Here is a 16,660-nt window from a genome sequence, read left to right as displayed (position 1 = left end):
TGATATGCCAGCAGAGGGAAACCCAAGCCCACACATTTCTGAACAGGTGCATGCTCCTGAAAGACAGTTTTACTCATTATATTCAATACCCTGGCTTCCATCTTTAGCTGATTTGAATGTTTCAATCAGGGTAGGAAAGGGTGTTAAGTATTTGTCTTATAGCTGGGATTGCAACTCTGATAAGTCTTAATGGTTGTGGAGATTTTTGCAGTTAACTCACATGCACCACCATAACAATCTTCACTGATTAGAACGAGGGGGGGGGACGACATATACATGTATTGTGTCATGGTGGTCTTTGTAGAGAAGAGCCCCTTGCTCAGCTTTGGCAGTGCATATGTGTTACATCAATGGCCTCACTGACGGCATTGGCAACATTAATTGTACGGCAGGTTGCGGTCTAAGAACTGGGGCAGGCACCTGCTGCAGAAGTGGGTAAAGATGAAGAATGCTGTCCTAGATTGCCCACCAGCTCACCTTAGCCCATCCTGCCAAATTAATCAACTCTTCAGAGGCCGTATGCTTGTCTGGGGCAGGCATCCAAGGAGGGGAGAGGAGCCTGTTTTAATGCACAGGTCACACAGACCTGTAGAAGCCTCCTCCATTTAAAAGAACTAAAGAACAATACAGGCACTGGGGTTTACACATGCCCTGCAGGATGGTGTGGCAAGATGTAGTTTGCCTTCAGCCATCTGTCTCTTTGTCTTTGAATGTTCTCTCATGAGATGCATTTTGACTGCGCGGGGGTTGAAGCGCTGCTGAGGAGGCTGATGTTTGATGAGGTGCACTGAGACGAGGGGTAGGGGTGGGGGGGATTTAGAAGCTCCATAGGGAGCTGAGATGACTAACTCACTACTCCTCCTAATCTAGGACAAGCACACCTAGACATCCTTCATGACTCTAATGTTTTACTCGTGTCGGGCCAAAAATATGTCCACCGAGGTTAGCCAAAGTGGGTCGCCCAACGGCTTTTTTTGGATCACAGAAAAAGAAATTGTGCCATCTAAATGATCGCTGTCTTCTAAAACCCACCCTGGATGGCAAAAAGCCTTCCCCGCCAGTTTATTTTTAAAAGTATCAAACTGGGTCAATGACGCCACAGAATATGACAAAACCTAATTTCGACACTTTTTAAACGCCTTAAATGACAGAGTAGTAGTGCTGAAAACCCTTTTCCAAAACATTTTATTGGTCTTATAGAAAATAAAGTAAGCTGTATCAACAAACATACAATATATACATCAATAACTTAGACACCTCAGAGAATCACATTTAAATCCACAGTTGTTACTGTATATATGAATACATAGTACTTATCTACAGATTGCAAAAGTACAATAATTTAATTTATAAATAGTTACAATTAACTATTGTCTGTTTTCATACAAAGTACTGCAATATTTTATTACAACCCATACAGAAAAATAACAAAACAGATTATTAACTTTGTATTACTCGCTTTAGTCAGATTTGTATACCTTTGAAACACAGACCCACTCCATAGAGAAGAGGGGAAAAAAACCTGCACAGTCAACCATTTACAAAGCATAACTTCATGAAAAAAGCCAATGTCTTGAGAGCTATTAAAAATCAACTGCCACACAAGTGCTGCTATTTATCCTCTAACATGTTGCTCAAACAAATACAAAAAACAAACAAACAAAAAAAACAAAACAAGAAAAAGTCAAAAACTAATTAAAAAGGAAATCTGCAGAACAAATTACAGTGTTAAGATCAATTTCAAATTCACACGCACGACACATAATGAGAACAGAAACGTTGTGGATGATGCTACAGCAAAACAATGAGCATTAACGACTGGTGTAGCAGCAGAGGAACTTCAACCGTACACAAACGCGCACACACACGCACACACACACACGGAGGGAAAAAAAAAAAATATTGCAAGTGGCCCTTGTGGCAGAATCCATCGTAGCATCAACATTATTTAGTGCATAAATATCTAAATAATAGCAGTTCATTTCAGTTAAGATCCAAGTTTAATTAATGGATTTGTATTCAGGTGATTGAAGACCAGAGTAACTGAGTAAGGCTTGAGTGCAGCTGTCACGATTCCTTTAAAAACATTGACAGCTTTGTTAGCGGCTTTAACCAAGGGCCAGTTGCTCTCCCACAGAGGGATGCGAAAAAACATAAATAAATAAAAATCTACAAAACATCAAGAATGATTAAAGAACAGACCTAAACTCTGACAATATTGATTACTCTTACATCTACTCTTTCACACCTTTCCACTGAGTTGCATATTAAGGGTCACTTTTTCACAATGGTCATTAATACCTACTGTAGCTACATACTATACAGCTGTATGTGAGAGAAAGAGAATCATCCCCAGAGGAGATCGAGAGATTGGTCAACAGTGCCACTCGAACACCTTAAAGACACTTGACACGAAAAAAGATTCACTCCACAAGACTGCCACAGCAATAAGGACGCCAACATTGATACTGGGCTATGTCGAGAGTCAGGTAATATATATTTTATCCCACAGTTAACCAGTCAATGCAGATAGCTAAGCATGTTGACAAAGTGAGGCTAGGATACGGACAGTATTACCAGCACTCAGATCTCGGGCAGTTTCACTGAGGCATATCGTCTGCGAGCGGCTGCAGATTAACACCTCAGCCGACACTTTAAGACGTTCTGACCAGCAGGAGAGGGAGATCTGGATGAAGTGCATTCTGTTAATGTCATTAAACACCTACTTTCACCTTGAGGTGTAGACCTGCTTCAGTGTTAAATTCCTTTTAGAGGACCAGCAGAGTGATGCAACACTTGGCACAGAAGGAGCTCTCGCTGGCAGCTGTTGATTGTAATTCTACATAGTCGCACTGTGCCTCTTTCTGAGTGTGGATTGAAGCCCTTTATGACATGCTTATTAGAAAAAAAGGAGGAAAAAAAACAAACAGAAAAAGAACAGAGCTGCCATCCCCGCCTTCTTGCCTCTCATCTAGAATTGTTTGTTCATTTTAAGTGACCTGTTTTGTCCTGAGCAAAACAAGCAGGAGCTTAGTGCATACAAACCTTCAGCCAAACCCTTCTGCTTTTAATCAGACAATCTGAAGACCAGTGGGTAGATTTAGAAGAGTGATGCTATACCTCTTTGAGGTTAACCTTGCAGCATCTTATTTTTACTAGCGTGACAAGGTGCAAGGTTTGTCAACAACATTTGCAGGATAACCGCACGCCCACAGGTAAATTCTAAAAGATAGCTTTTAAGGGCACTCTATCCCTGCAATGTAATTTACACCAATGATGTTGCTGGAATAATAATAATAATAAAATCCTTTACTTCCCGGTTACAGAGGATGTTTTTAGAGGGCATCCAGCACTAGATGCAACCATTATTCAGTTATTACTTTATGCTTCAAAAAGTCTTTTGACTTCATGTTCACTAATGCCGTTTCATCAAATTCTGTCATTCGTGGCTCAATGTGGTAAACTCGTAATGACAATATGATTTGTAACTAACACCAAGGAAGCGGAGGATATCACAGATGCCAATACGCACAAAGACAATTGACCTTGTTTACACCATCTAGTTTAGCTCTACAGATTTGTTTTAAATAGCACAGCATTGACATCTATACAGTGAACGACACTGCCAACTTGTCACTTACACATCACATCACGCGCTACCCCACAGTACGCGCCTAGTCACTAGAAAAAGCTATCAGACTTTAATAGTAAGCCACTTTCGGTACAATTGCAAAAAAGATGTCACAGGATTTTTTTTTTTACGTTTTCTTTTTCTGTATTTCTATAAACAATGGAAGGTAATCTACCTAGTAATAAAAACCAAGACGTCAACTTTAGACAAAGTTTTCTACACCTTAACAATTCAAACAGTAAAGCTCGTGTAAAGATTTTCTTTTGGAAATATCTGACGGCCCTGTCAACAAGTAATTACAAAAAAACGCAATATATATCTTTTAAACAAAATCAACATATTACTTCTATGAGCAAAAATTAAGTTTCAAAATGTTTGTGGATTTCACCGTCCCCACAAAACATGAGGATATTACTGTAATAACATTCAGGTTTTCAGATATTGTAGAAGAATCTTGTCATATTGGAATGGCACTCAGTTCTGGAACAACATCATTAAGTGCTGCTGATCTTTTTTAACGTTTCCACCTAAATATGCAAGACCTCTTTGTATTTTCAGTGCATACATATATATTATTATTGCATCTACCAGTCATTTTGAAAATGACAAGTTCACGGAAGCCTGTCGCAGATCCATAAACAGAAATGAATGCTATGTTTGGGAGCATCATTGCATGCTTATATTCTCAACAGACGACCAACAGAATCACAAATTGGACTAATTTATGAGTTTGGGGTTTGTCAGGTTGTTTCAAAGACATCTGTAGCATTAAGACCAAGAGTCTGTGACCAGTTGTCAGTTATCCCAATTTAAGTCAGTGCATAATAACAAGCAAAGGGCTTCTTAGTGAGATATGTGCTGGCTTTTCCTCCTCCCACTCTGTACTGTGGATCTTGTGAGGAATAATGGATCCAATTTATTTTCTTACTGGTTTTGACCACCTGTGAAACTGTACCAATGCTAGTTCTTAGGACGGAAGAGACTTAAGAGCCAGATTTTAGGAAAACTGACATAAAAATCTCAATCAAAACAAGCAAACTTGATGCAGTCTTCTTCAATTTTCCACTTTCTAAATGTTTCAATATTGCAATATTTCTCCTTTGTTTATGGGACAACTGTATCGTCCTAAATTCTAAAGTTTGATTTTTATTACCCTGGTGACAGGCCTGTTAAAAAAAAACAGACTGGTGTGTTGTTCTGTAAGAGTGAATTTGGAAAGCATATTTTTAGTGTTAGCTCCACGGTTAAAACTGAGAACTCACACAGGCATTCCTGTGCCATGTTACAATGCACTGACTAGTTTAGCCTTAAACATCTTTCTTCTGCCCTTTCTGCTACTACGACCTAGCCTCCGTTTTGGATTTGACGATGGTGATGACGCTGGTGGCAGCTACTTTACCGGGGATGAGGGGACCTATGACAGAAGCCATAGGTCCCCTTGCTGAGGTGACAGGGTTGCGGGCCACAGTCCTGGCAAAGCTCTGGAGGGCCTCGTACTTTGAACGCAGAGCATCCAGCTCCACCTTCATGCTGGCATTCTCTGTAGCCAGCTTGTCCACTTCCTGCTGCAGCTGAGCCTTTTGTTTTTCGAGCTCCTCCTTCTGGGTGACACGCTTTACTCGGCAGCTTGCGGCATAGCCCCGGTTCTTCAGGGTACGTCGCCGCTGTTTCAGCTGCAGGATTTCTTCCTTTGACATCCCCCGTAAATGCTGGTTCAGCTCCCGCACCGACATGGTCACCAGCTCGTCATCTGTTAGGCTGGTGCCATTTTCCCCCGGCTCCCGCTTCACCTGTGCGTGGAAATTAGTTAGTGCTGATCCTTTTATTAAAAAAATAAAATCTTATATATACACACACACAGACATTTGGCCACACAGGTTACCTTTAAGGCCTTGTTTCCCTTGTTTGTGGTAGTCATGCCACGAGAGCAGCGTCCACCTGTACTACCGGTTGATCTGTGAAAAGAAAAGACAATATATGAAACAAGAGTACTAGAAAAGAAACTTAATTTTTTTCTGCAAAATACACATTGAAGTATTTTCTGATAACAACAACAGCAAAAACAAAAATAGAAACCACATGACTAAATACACAAAATACAAAGTGGGTCAAGGACTTCAGACTTCCTTCTAAGTAATTGGAAAAACTGGTACCTGGACTGTTCGTGCACTTATGACAAGAACAAATAACTTTGCGGTATGCATTTCCAGATGACATTTAATTGGTTGGCAGCAATTCCAAAATTATTTCTTGGAAAGCAAACCCCAAAACAACACAAGTACAAGTACCATAGGCACATTTCAAAACAGAACAGATCTGGGCCTTTCTACAGCGCATCCATCCTCAAACACCACACATTCATAAAAGTACATGGGGCAGATTTTAAGCTATCCAGTCTAGACAGTCACACCTGTCTAGATTTGGCCTGTGTCCAACTATAATCCTATAAATCAATGAAAAAGCAACCCACTGTAACTACTGCAGAGCCCTCCAGAACAACAGGGCTGCACTGCAGTTTCTTCTGTCATGTCTGCACTGAGGGAACCACCAAGAGAAGCTGCGTCGGTGAGAAGTCCAGCCTACTGGTATTAAGACAGACAGAAGGTCAGGTGAATTCCATCGTGCGAGCTCTGTCACAGGATAAGTATGTCCTCTCTCTCTCTCTCTCTCTCTCACACACACACACACACACACACACACACACACACACACACACACACACACACACACACACACACACACACACACACACACACACACACACAGCTGTGGCCCTGAGTGCTTTACACCACACACAGTAAATGCTGTGTCAGCAACACAGACACCCACCACAGTCAGCCCAGCCCAGCCAGCACATTGCCTCGGTAAGCTGATTTACACAACCCAGCAGTGTGTGTTTATACTGAGCACATAAACAAATGCTAGCTCTTAGAACTTTTTTTTAACACATCAAAACAGGAAAGAAAGCATCTGAACAAAAGAATGTAAAAAAGAATTACTGTCAGCGTGTGCAGAGGTTTGCAGCATGCGTGCACATTAAGCTAGTCATCAGGGAAATTCATGTCGTCTGCACAGAAGCTCAGTGAGGGAAGAAAAGAAAAACAGATGAGTCGGAGCTCCAAAGTGCACTAAGATGGCCAGGATATTTCCATGGCAACAAAAGGGTGCTACAGGTGGACCGGTCACCTGAGCCAAACAGGGAGAGACAGCCGCTTGTTAAAAATGACCTGAATACGACACTATCACACAGGCTGGGGACATAACATAAGGTCAGACTGTGACTTGAATTCTTGATGCTTTCACTTCAAAAAAAAAAAAGTTAAAAAAAAAAAAAAAAAAAGTACTCTGGCTTCTTATAAAAACAGAAATGTTTCTCTGCGCTGCAGATGCCCATATAAAAAGCTTTTCACGCTCTGCACAGGACTTTTCAAATGTGATACTTTCATCCCTGATGGGCTGGCTATGAATAGCTGTCTGATAGTAACACGTACCTTTCACTGGCCTTTGTGGTGACTCATTTCCAGTAAGCATTTGGACCACAGATGCAAAACATAATGGGATAATGGTCTGCCTGATGATGCACAGATAATGGACAAATAGACAGGAAAGTACTACACTAATAGCTACTGGGATGAGACTAGGAAAAAAAAGGTTGCATCTTCCAAATTTCATATTAAGCCTATCATTTTCCCCTCAGTAGCCTAGACCCAACATTGTTCAAAAACCAGTTGGAATCTTGAAAATGCAGAAAGATGGCACACTGTCCAAGTTGAGGGGGCGTATTCTGTCACACATCTGTGTAGGGTAACATAGTAGGCATGGTTTGGCACATTGAAAGCTCACCATATGACACTGTGGAAAGACTTCACCCAGGCTGCAAGCCTCCAGCACAGGCTGCTGCCAACAGACGGCTACCAATGACAGGGCATGGCAGAACAACACAGACAAGGTCCAATGCACAGCTGCTCCCTTCCACTACCAGGCTTGTCATACCTCACAGAGACAAAGAGGCATGCTCACACAAACACAGAAACACAGGCAAAGAAAGGAAAACACACCTATAATTTCCCATAAAGAATGACAGGGAAATTTCAGACTTGGTGCACTGATCTGTTGGAGAATGCCCTTGCATTTGACAAAGACATAGTCACAATTTAAAAACAAAAGACACTGATGTCTTCCTTGCACTAATATATTAGCTCCTATTAATGATTTCACGTCTTTTGTGTTTCTAGCCGAAGGAGCGGGAGGCGAAAGCTGCAGCTTAGAGTGCGGGGGCATCGGAGGTAGGGAGCAAGTGCAGGGACATAGACGTCTTTTGTAGATGCTTGCTGAATTTTTATGAATCGCCTGGAAGAACGCTGACAAATCAGAGCTGATTGCTTGTGGAGGAGAGACATCACACCCACAGGAAATAGAAAACGCTGAGTGTGGTCACAGAGAGAAAGAGAATGTGTTAGAGAGAAAAAGAAAGAGACAGAGAGAAAGACAGAGAGCGAGAGAGAGACACAAAGAGAGAGAAAGAAAAAGAGAGACAGAAAAACAGAGAGAAGCCTTATGTAAAATGCAGGGTCGACAAATTTAGAGGAGCTTGAGAAGAACAGGTTGAGAGAAAAAATAAATCCTGATCTCAGCAAGGACCAAAACCAAGGTGCCAATTAGGAAGTTGTGAAGTTGAACTAACACAACGAGAGCAACCCATCCAACCTTCAAATGCGGTCTTTGTTCATCTGAAGCAATGCAGTGCAGCTTGCAGAGGTAGGGTCGGCTTAGGTTGACTCTGAAGAAGGGAAAGGGGGTTTACAAGAAAAACAAAAACAAACAAAAAAAAAACCCCAACAACTCTAGTGCGATAAATGCTGATGTGACATGATAGGTCCGGCCCTCAGCCTGTGGCATCCTTTAATGATCTCGTCCCCTCTGCAGGATCTCTCCAGGGGAGATGCCAAGGATGGACACCATTAGCCAGGGGACTCTTTGTTGAGGGGGAGTCGAGGCTACAGCTTCGACACACTGCATCCCCCAGATGAATATTTATTACTGTCGTTCGCCGCCTAAGGTGGGGGTGGGAGACGGGGGGAGGCTGAATAAAGATGCTCAGGAGGTGATTCTTCAAGGATACATCCAAGGCTCTTCCATCAACGGCTGTCTCAAAATGGCGGTGGGCTGTTGGGGATGGGGAGGGGGTGGGGGTGTATTTCTGGTACCGGAGGTGGCACACATGGTGGTTCAGGGCTGCAGGGAGGGCCAGCTCCACTTGACAGCAGTGTAACAAGATTATCAGGGCCATAAGAGCAAACAAAAAACCCCAGCAACCTGCCTCGGAATCCAGATTACGACAGCGCCTGCTCTCTGAATACTAAACACGGCTGGGGAAGGACTAACAGGGTACAGGGTTTGCTGAGACAGGACAGTGGATGGCACATCACGCAACTAATCACATGCACATGCATCGCACAGTGACAGATCACCAAAACCACACAAGCACATACAAATTTAACTTGTCATGATCAATTCTTGAAAAGAAGCGTCCGAGCACTGGGCACTGGCAGCTTGCTAATGAAGTGAATAAAAGTAGACGGTGGAGGTGCATGCTGATGAAAGACTGTGTTCAGGGGGGGAAAAAAACAAAACACAAGCAGCATCCAACAATGGCAACAGAGCTCTGTGAAACTAACAGCTGAATTTCATCTCACACCAAACAATACATTTCAACAATTTTCACTCCAAGAGACCACGATGTGGCTCATTTTGATGGTATGCCCAATTTAATTTCTTTTCCTTTCTAAAACCAGTGTGGACTTGTAAAGAAAATTTGCACAGTTTGTACAAGACTGAATAACTAGAGCTGTGGCCCAGATGTAAATTAGGCCCGACAGAAGGGTGATAGAATGTTTAGCACCATTTTCAATTCATTGTCTTTGCAAATTCTGGATATCTTTGATGATTAGCTAAACAACAAAAGGAGAGTGCTTGCTGTAAAGTCAGTACAATCAGCTATTCAGTTTCCCTGATCAATAATGTATAAGACCTATAGCCTCTCAGTCCATTGTCACAGACCTTCCAGGAAACAGAATGATGGCAATGATAAAGAAACTGAAAAGCACATGGTAAGTGCCTGAAAATAAAAGAAATGTCAGTCCTTTTCTATGATTGGGCTTTATTATTTTCCACTTACTCTTTCCAGGTTGACATATTTAATGCAGTGAGCCAACATTTTCACGCTGTACAGCCAATCTCAAGACTTTATGCCTAATCAGAGCCTCTGCTCTTACTCCCTCACTTCTAAGAGAGTTGAAAAGATCGCCTAGATATTCAGATCTAATCATTCCTCCCGTCAGCTGAGCTAAGTCAATTATCAAGCAAGCTGCATGTGTCGGGCGCCATTTAACTGCAAATTAAAAATCAGACTCCTCTGATAGCTCTGGAAGAGATACTGGAAGAGTGGTATGAACTTGTGTGTGCAGAAAACAGTGTGCGAGTGCGTCTGAGAAAGGTACGACGGGAAGAGGGGAGGGAAGCTATTAACTACTAAGTATTCAGAGCGTGAAATAAGAGTGACAAAAAGAGGGAGAGGGGAAATCATTCAGCAGCTTTCAGAGGGAAATGTGATATGCTTGTAGTAGAGGGGAAATACTAAGCCAGTGCTTTTGACCAGCAGACGTTCTGGGCAATGCTGAAATAGCAACTAACCAAAATTGCCAGCTTCCCGTATTAACTGACCCCTAGAGCGTAGGGTTAAACTGCTCCTGCAAAAATCTGTTAACAGTGTCTGAAATTTACTTTAACTCACTGACCAAGTGTGCTTTTAATCTGCTAAAATAATAAATCGACCTTCGTTCATATATTCTATACGCGTTTCTAAATATTTTGTTGAGACGCAGCGTCAAGTGACAAACATTTAATATATTTATCAGGGGCTAATCAAGTCAAGCATGAATAGTAAAAAAAAAATTCTAAACTTTTCACATCAATCTCCTCAACAATGTAATCGCTTTCTAATGCTTCGTCTTTTGCATGAATCTAAGAATTTAGGCTCCTGTTCAAAAAAGACTGCAAAGCCCAGCCTTAGTCTGAGTTATGATGAGACGATTGGTTAGATAGTTAGGGTTATACAAAAATGTCAGGGTCAGGTCTTTGTGGAATACTGGTGGGGGAAAAAAAGCTGTGTGTGGGTGTGTGTGTGTAAGTGTCAAACTTTGACAGAGAGGGAGGAAGACAGAAGCATATGAGTGATCCCAAAACACAGGAGAGACCCTAAGCGTCGCTTTAATTTTGGTTTGGAGAAAAAAGAAAAAAAAAAAAGAATGAAAAATGCCACCGTGGGGGACTGTCCACTAAGATTTACTCACCAAAATAGAAAATCCACCTACATTTGGTGCATGGGGGGATGTTAATTCGTGACCATGTCTGTACATCATCCTCACACTGCTCTGGTTGGCAAATACTGTCTTATTAGATAAACAGAAGCATCCTGAATTTGACCTTTATTAAAAAAAGGAAGCACTGATAACCAAAAAACATCAAACCACACAAAAAATTAAATAAATCCGCAATGATATAAATGACTAAATCATTAAGTCACTAAATTATTGGATAAGGATTAAGTGACTTGCTTTGGAGGTTTAGTTTTCACACATACTGTTATTAAAGATGTGAGAGAGAAAAAAGACGTAAGAAAGAATTGGTACCTGCTGTATATCTAAAGAAGGGAAAAATCTGTTATGTTCCCTCCAATTAGATTCTTAGTAGGACCAAATTTTATGTGGAAAAAAAGAAAAAAATCATGTTAATACAGCACAATGGCTTCAAGGTAATACTGCATTTCCATAGTCAAATATGTGGAATTTCCTTCTATGTTTGTAAAATTTGTGCCAACAAAGTAAAGACATTTGCCAATAAATTTTTTCCTGTCTGATATTAAAGTCACAGGCACTTATCGTTTCTCATTTCTGATAACCAGGCAGACTCTAGGCAAAGAGAGTTTGATGAATACAAATAAACTGATTTTATGTAACCTAGTTTCCTTGGAAAAAAAAAAGAAAAGAGCGAGAAAAAAAGTCGTATGTAGAAGCTAGTAGGCTATACTATGAAGAATAGCATGTGGCACATTTATGTCAGATTTTTGCATCCAGTTCATGTCTTTTAAAGTGAAAACATGAATCACTGCCCTTAAGGGATTGTATATTTTCTTAAGTCACTGATAATGGGAGGTTTATTTAAAGGGACTTGTTTGTACTAACCAATGTTTTGATACATTAAAAAAAAAAAAAAATCTATTTCCATGTTCAGCAGCTGCTATCTACTGAAGCCGCTCTGTTGGTATAACCAGTAGGACAGAAGTGGAGACTTCACTGGCCTTTCACAGTATCTGCCTGGAGGACTTGATTAAACAGGAAGAGAATAGCTCTTGATACTTCAGCCTTACACTGGCAGAGGAAGTAAGGGTTGCAGGCAACCCACACACTGGCAAAATATCTAGGAGGTTCACTACACTGGTTGAATTTATATTAAATGCATATTGCATTGACCTAACACAACCACAACAGTTTTGTGCTGCTCACAGAATTGATAGAGCAGGTCAATACGTTTCAATGCATTTCAAGTAAAAGAATATCAAATATGTGAGCTATTTTACTTACTACTGATGCACTGATATGATTTAAAACAGTCTTCTCCTATTAAAAAAAAACAAAAAACAAACAAACATCAAAATAAACAGATCTCAGCAGCATCATCAAAAAAAAAAAAAGAAGGAAAGAAAACAAACACGGATGCATTTTCTCCTGTGGAGAGCTTTGATTCAAATGCAGCGAGAGAGCAGAGTTATTACCTGGAAATATCAAAGATTCTAATTTCTATTAATAAGACTGCCTCCGCTCTTTTCAAATTTTGGTAAGTGATTGATGAGCCCTGTCTACAGGATATTTGATGGCGTCTCACAGCTAATGATTGTCCCACAAAGAAAACAAAAACAAAACACAATTTCACCATTAAAAAAATTAACATATTTCGAGACATGAAAACTTAAAAGTGTAAACACGCATACAGCTAGCAGTGTTCCTTACTGTAATCCTCCTTAGACATTCCTCACATATTCTCACATAAGCTAAAGCTTGTGATACTTAAAGAAATGATCAATTTTAACAATAGAGAAAGGGGAGGAAGAAGATTTCTAAATTATCTTATGGCTGAAAAGATTATTATATACCGCAAAGGTCGCTAAATTGATCCTCTAAGCACCCAGCGTATTTGTCCACAAATGGTGAAATATGTTTTCTCTGCGTAGGACAGGAGCTTGAGCTAAATAAAACTGAATAAATATCTGAAAAGACATGAAGTATATAAATGACTGCTGTATTTCGCAAAAGAGGCTGCCCAAGGACAGCTTGCATTGATTTTCTTTTTGTCACTTTTCATTTGTAACTGTGTTCACAATCACGGAGTGATTGGAGAAATAAAGACCTTAATTTGTAAGTAAGATTAGTAACATTTTGTCAGCTTAACACAGGTAAAGACTGTCAGACTGTTAATTTTAAATTCTGCTGTATGTAGAGCATAGTTTAATGAGGTACATGTATTTAGGAACCTATTAGTAATTTGCAAAGAATGTTAAGTTCCTCAAATACAAATGTAGGGAGCACTAATGAAAGTTTAATTATCTGCCTACAAAGCATTTACCTTCAAACAAAAGGTCTCATATATATATATATCCTAAAACTCTTGAAAATCCAATAAAAGTGATGCAGAGTGACTCACCAATTTAATTTGACTTAGCTTCTTACAAGGGTACGACTAAAATTCGCTTGTTGTTAATGTCAGTTTACAGCTGATGTGTCCCACACACGAATTAGCCAAGATAAAAGTAGGTTACATGAAAAACCAGCGGCCAGCGCACAGCTCTGTGTGCATGCTCACCATGTTCTGTCTAATATTGACTATTCTAAATTATGAACAAACAGAGAGCAGTAATGAACATGCCAAGTGTAAGTTCCAAACAGAAATTCATCAAACACACTCTGACTGGATGAAAGTACTACTTTGAGAAGTGGAGCGGGCATATCGCAATGCTAAGCAATCATAATCCGCACTACACTTGCAAGAGGTTTCATCACCAACATTCCCTCCCTATTGCAAAAAGGGGGGGGAGAATATATTGATCTTTTTCTCCCTTCCTTCCGGGCATTCCCATTGCCCTGTGCAGCTTAAACAGCACTTTTGTGGACAAATCCCACATTTGTGTTCCTTTCTGGAGGCTATAAATTGTCCTGAATAGGCGTAACTACTCCCAAGGCACAGCTGTGTTGGCTATACAGAGGTGTTGGTGGCCAGACTGTACTCTATGCAGTGTAAAGTCTTGCCTCATGTTTCGTCAACCTCACATATCCTCTTCCACCCTCCACTGCCTGCCCATTCTGAGCAACACCACTGGGTATAAGTTGTGCACTCAGTTCACCTCTATGGTATCCAGCCTTGCTTTATCTTTGCTACCTCAGTGAAAGAAAAGATAAATCTAAGCACCGATCTACACCACTCCCTGCCTCCATCCACACGCCACTGCCAGCCCCACCGGGCTCTTATATGGACCATCATCTGTTCTTGTTACCTGCAGAGAAAGGCAGAGATGAGCATTACGCTTTATTGCAAAGCCGGGCTTCTGATGTGGGGCTGGCCTGTCCGCTAAACACACTTCAATGCCCTGCTCGCATGAACAGAGATGATGAAATAAGTTGGGTATCTGAGCAAGAATGGGCAACTTCTATCTGTTTAGCCCTGCCTATATGGGCTCAACAGTTTCCAAGGTGACTTTTCAAATTGCACACACTCTCCATGGATAATTCATTACCTGCGCCCTCCATAAATGTGCACTCTAATAGGCAGCAAATTTCATCATGTCACACATAGGGTAACAAAGGCATCTGCCAACCCAAAATTAGAGAAATGACGTGTTACGCTGCATTAAATGATAACAGAAAAAAGCTGGTTCTCTATAGCATTTAATCACTGCTCAGCAACAAAGACGAGGGCATTTACAGAATGCCACATTTACCATTTACATTTACATTTATAGAGATGTTTCAAACACTACCCTGATTTGGGTGGTGTATTTTTTTTAACTTCCTATACATCATATAATTACACCTGACCTAGTTTAAGCATCCACTCATTGCAGGGCTATATAATAGCAACACACGCATAATATCTGCTTATCGTGCATTTTTTTTAAATGGATCTGACATCGCAGTTGACACCTAAGCACTTAGTCTAAATATACTCGCAGCCTGTTTGTTGATGTACATCATGACAGTGCTGCCATAAAAATGCACATTCTCAGCTGAATGTAGATGAGGCTATTGATAAATGCATGATGGTCATCACTTGATGCTCATGGCTTGACTGACTTGCAGGAAAGCTCAGCACCATTTCGATCCATCTCCCTAATAACGGTGGCTTGGTGATAAACATCGACCCTTATCAAGCGAGCAGACCTTTGTCCGGTGGTGCCATATTTCGGGGTGGATTCTGAGAACGTCTAAATACATCATTGTGATGATTCAGCATGATATAAAATACCGCTACTTGTTTGCAGGCTCTGACAATAAAACAATGCTGTGTTGTTAACTGCTTGGCTGTGGCATTAAAGCCAAGGGCGGCTGGTTTGATTTGGCTCTGCCATTGTTACAATTTAACTAGTGGTTAAATGAATTGTCACTTCAGGTGAAGCAATTCAGTTCGAAACGATTGGTCTGAGAGCATTTCCTGGAAGATTAAAAATCAATGCATTTATTAAAAAGAAAAAACACAAAGAAACAACACAGATCTGACAATCACAACCGCGTCTATGACAGAAATGTTACGAGAGAATAACACAACCAACCTGGTCTCGCTAAACCGCTGGCTCGGCTCGCGCTTGCTCCTTTTTTTCCTCCACAACGAGGTGATGAAGCAGCAGGTTTGAGCAGCAAGAAGCGCATGAGTTGACAAACCACCAAAAGAAAGCGTAGCGGCACAGCGGACACCAACGCGTCCCTCGCAAACTATTTATTTAAACGCAAAGGAAAGGAAAAAGAAGCGACCTAACACAGGGTCGCACGGTTTTTGACATTCCACGACTCTTCTCGTCTCCAGCCTCTCAGCGCCTGCTCGTGAAAAAAAAGTGGCAAACAACTCCCCGCCTACAAAACAAGCAAGCGAGGAAATCCCCGTGTGCTCAGTCTTTCTACTATTTGTAGCAATACAGCAACGAGAGCGAATCCACAGCTCAGGGAGGGGGAGTTACCCCTCAAGCGCGAAATGGCTGGCTGGCAGCCCCCCCTCCGCTCTCTACTACATGAAAATCAGATTGACACGTTTAATTCACAGCTCGCGCGCGCGTGTGTAAAAGATTAGCTGCCATCTCACCGTAGTAGGAGCACTAATGTTCCCGGTTACAACCGAGCATTTCATGTGTAAACTTTCAAAATAAACCCCCGAGCTGTGTCAAAACGTGTGCTGACCACTTGGATAATCAGGGCACTTTAGTTTGAAATGTTTCTGATGTGAGAAAGGCTAACTTTACCAGGAGGCTAGCTATGCTAACCCACTAAGCTAGCCTCGGCCAGCTTGACAGCGGCGAGGCGAAGGCATGCACACTCAGCATAACAACAGCAGCAGCAGCAGCTCTGTTTGCTTTATGGGCCCACCTGACTTCAAAACGACGCCCCTCCGAAGTTGTAGCTGTTAAAGTGCTCGTCTGAAACCTAACATCCGAGGCACAGCTGAATTTCGGCTCCACTGACAGAAGCGACGGCGCTTCCAAACGCCTGCCCGTGCTCTCCTTGTTGATTCCTTTCTCTTGTACCGAAGCCAGACGTCATCGTGTTTGGTCACGTGCCTCCATTCATGAAAGATTTTCTTTGCTCGCAAGGGGGAAAAAATGATAACTAAGAATACAGCATCCTTTGTTACATTGTTTCTTATACTTCCTGTTGTGACTTAGAATCAGCACTGCTGGCACTGTGAGCACTGGCACAAATAAATCACAACCAC

At 41.4% G+C, this 16,660-nt stretch overlaps 1 protein-coding gene across 3 annotated transcripts; it reads right to left on the bottom strand.

Annotated features, from left to right (window-relative positions):
* Positions 1-1,166: 1,166 nt before the first annotated feature.
* LOC309704226 (transcription factor MafG) lies at positions 1,167-16,477 on the bottom strand. Of its 3 annotated transcripts, none has more exons than XM_082529279.1 (3): positions 16,315-16,477; positions 5,514-5,586; positions 1,167-5,421 (listed from the first exon to the last, which is right to left on the bottom strand). In XM_082529279.1, the coding sequence occupies exons 2-3, from the start codon at positions 5,547-5,549 to the stop codon at positions 4,969-4,971; spliced, it is 489 nt and encodes a 162-aa protein (XP_082385405.1). In that variant the 5' UTR covers positions 5,550-5,586; positions 16,315-16,477; the 3' UTR covers positions 1,167-4,968. The 3 variants fall into 3 exon arrangements, with proteins under 3 accessions (XP_082385405.1, XP_082385403.1, XP_082385404.1); XM_082529277.1 differs by lacking the exon at positions 16,315-16,477 and adding an exon at positions 15,510-16,306; XM_082529278.1 differs by lacking the exon at positions 16,315-16,477 and adding an exon at positions 6,102-6,414.
* Between the last annotated feature and the right edge of the window lie 183 nt (positions 16,478-16,660).

Source organism: Aulonocara stuartgranti, assembly GCF_965226115.1.
Source record: "Aulonocara stuartgranti genome assembly, chromosome: 4".
In the NCBI taxonomy this organism is placed as follows: Eukaryota; Metazoa; Chordata; class Actinopteri; order Cichliformes; family Cichlidae; genus Aulonocara; species Aulonocara stuartgranti.
The sequence above is the reverse complement of the archived record's forward strand: the minus strand, read 5'-3'. Positions and strand labels throughout refer to the sequence as shown.

Bases quoted from the DNA above. Each gene is read 5' to 3' on its own strand.
- LOC309704226 (XM_082529279.1), bottom strand. From the start codon at position 5,549: ATGACTACCACAAACAAGGGAAACAAGGCCTTAAAG. The intron at 5,422-5,513 runs GTAACCTGTGTG...TTCCACGCACAG, and splicing joins AGGGAAACAAGGCCTTAAAG to GTGAAGCGGGAGCCGGGGGA.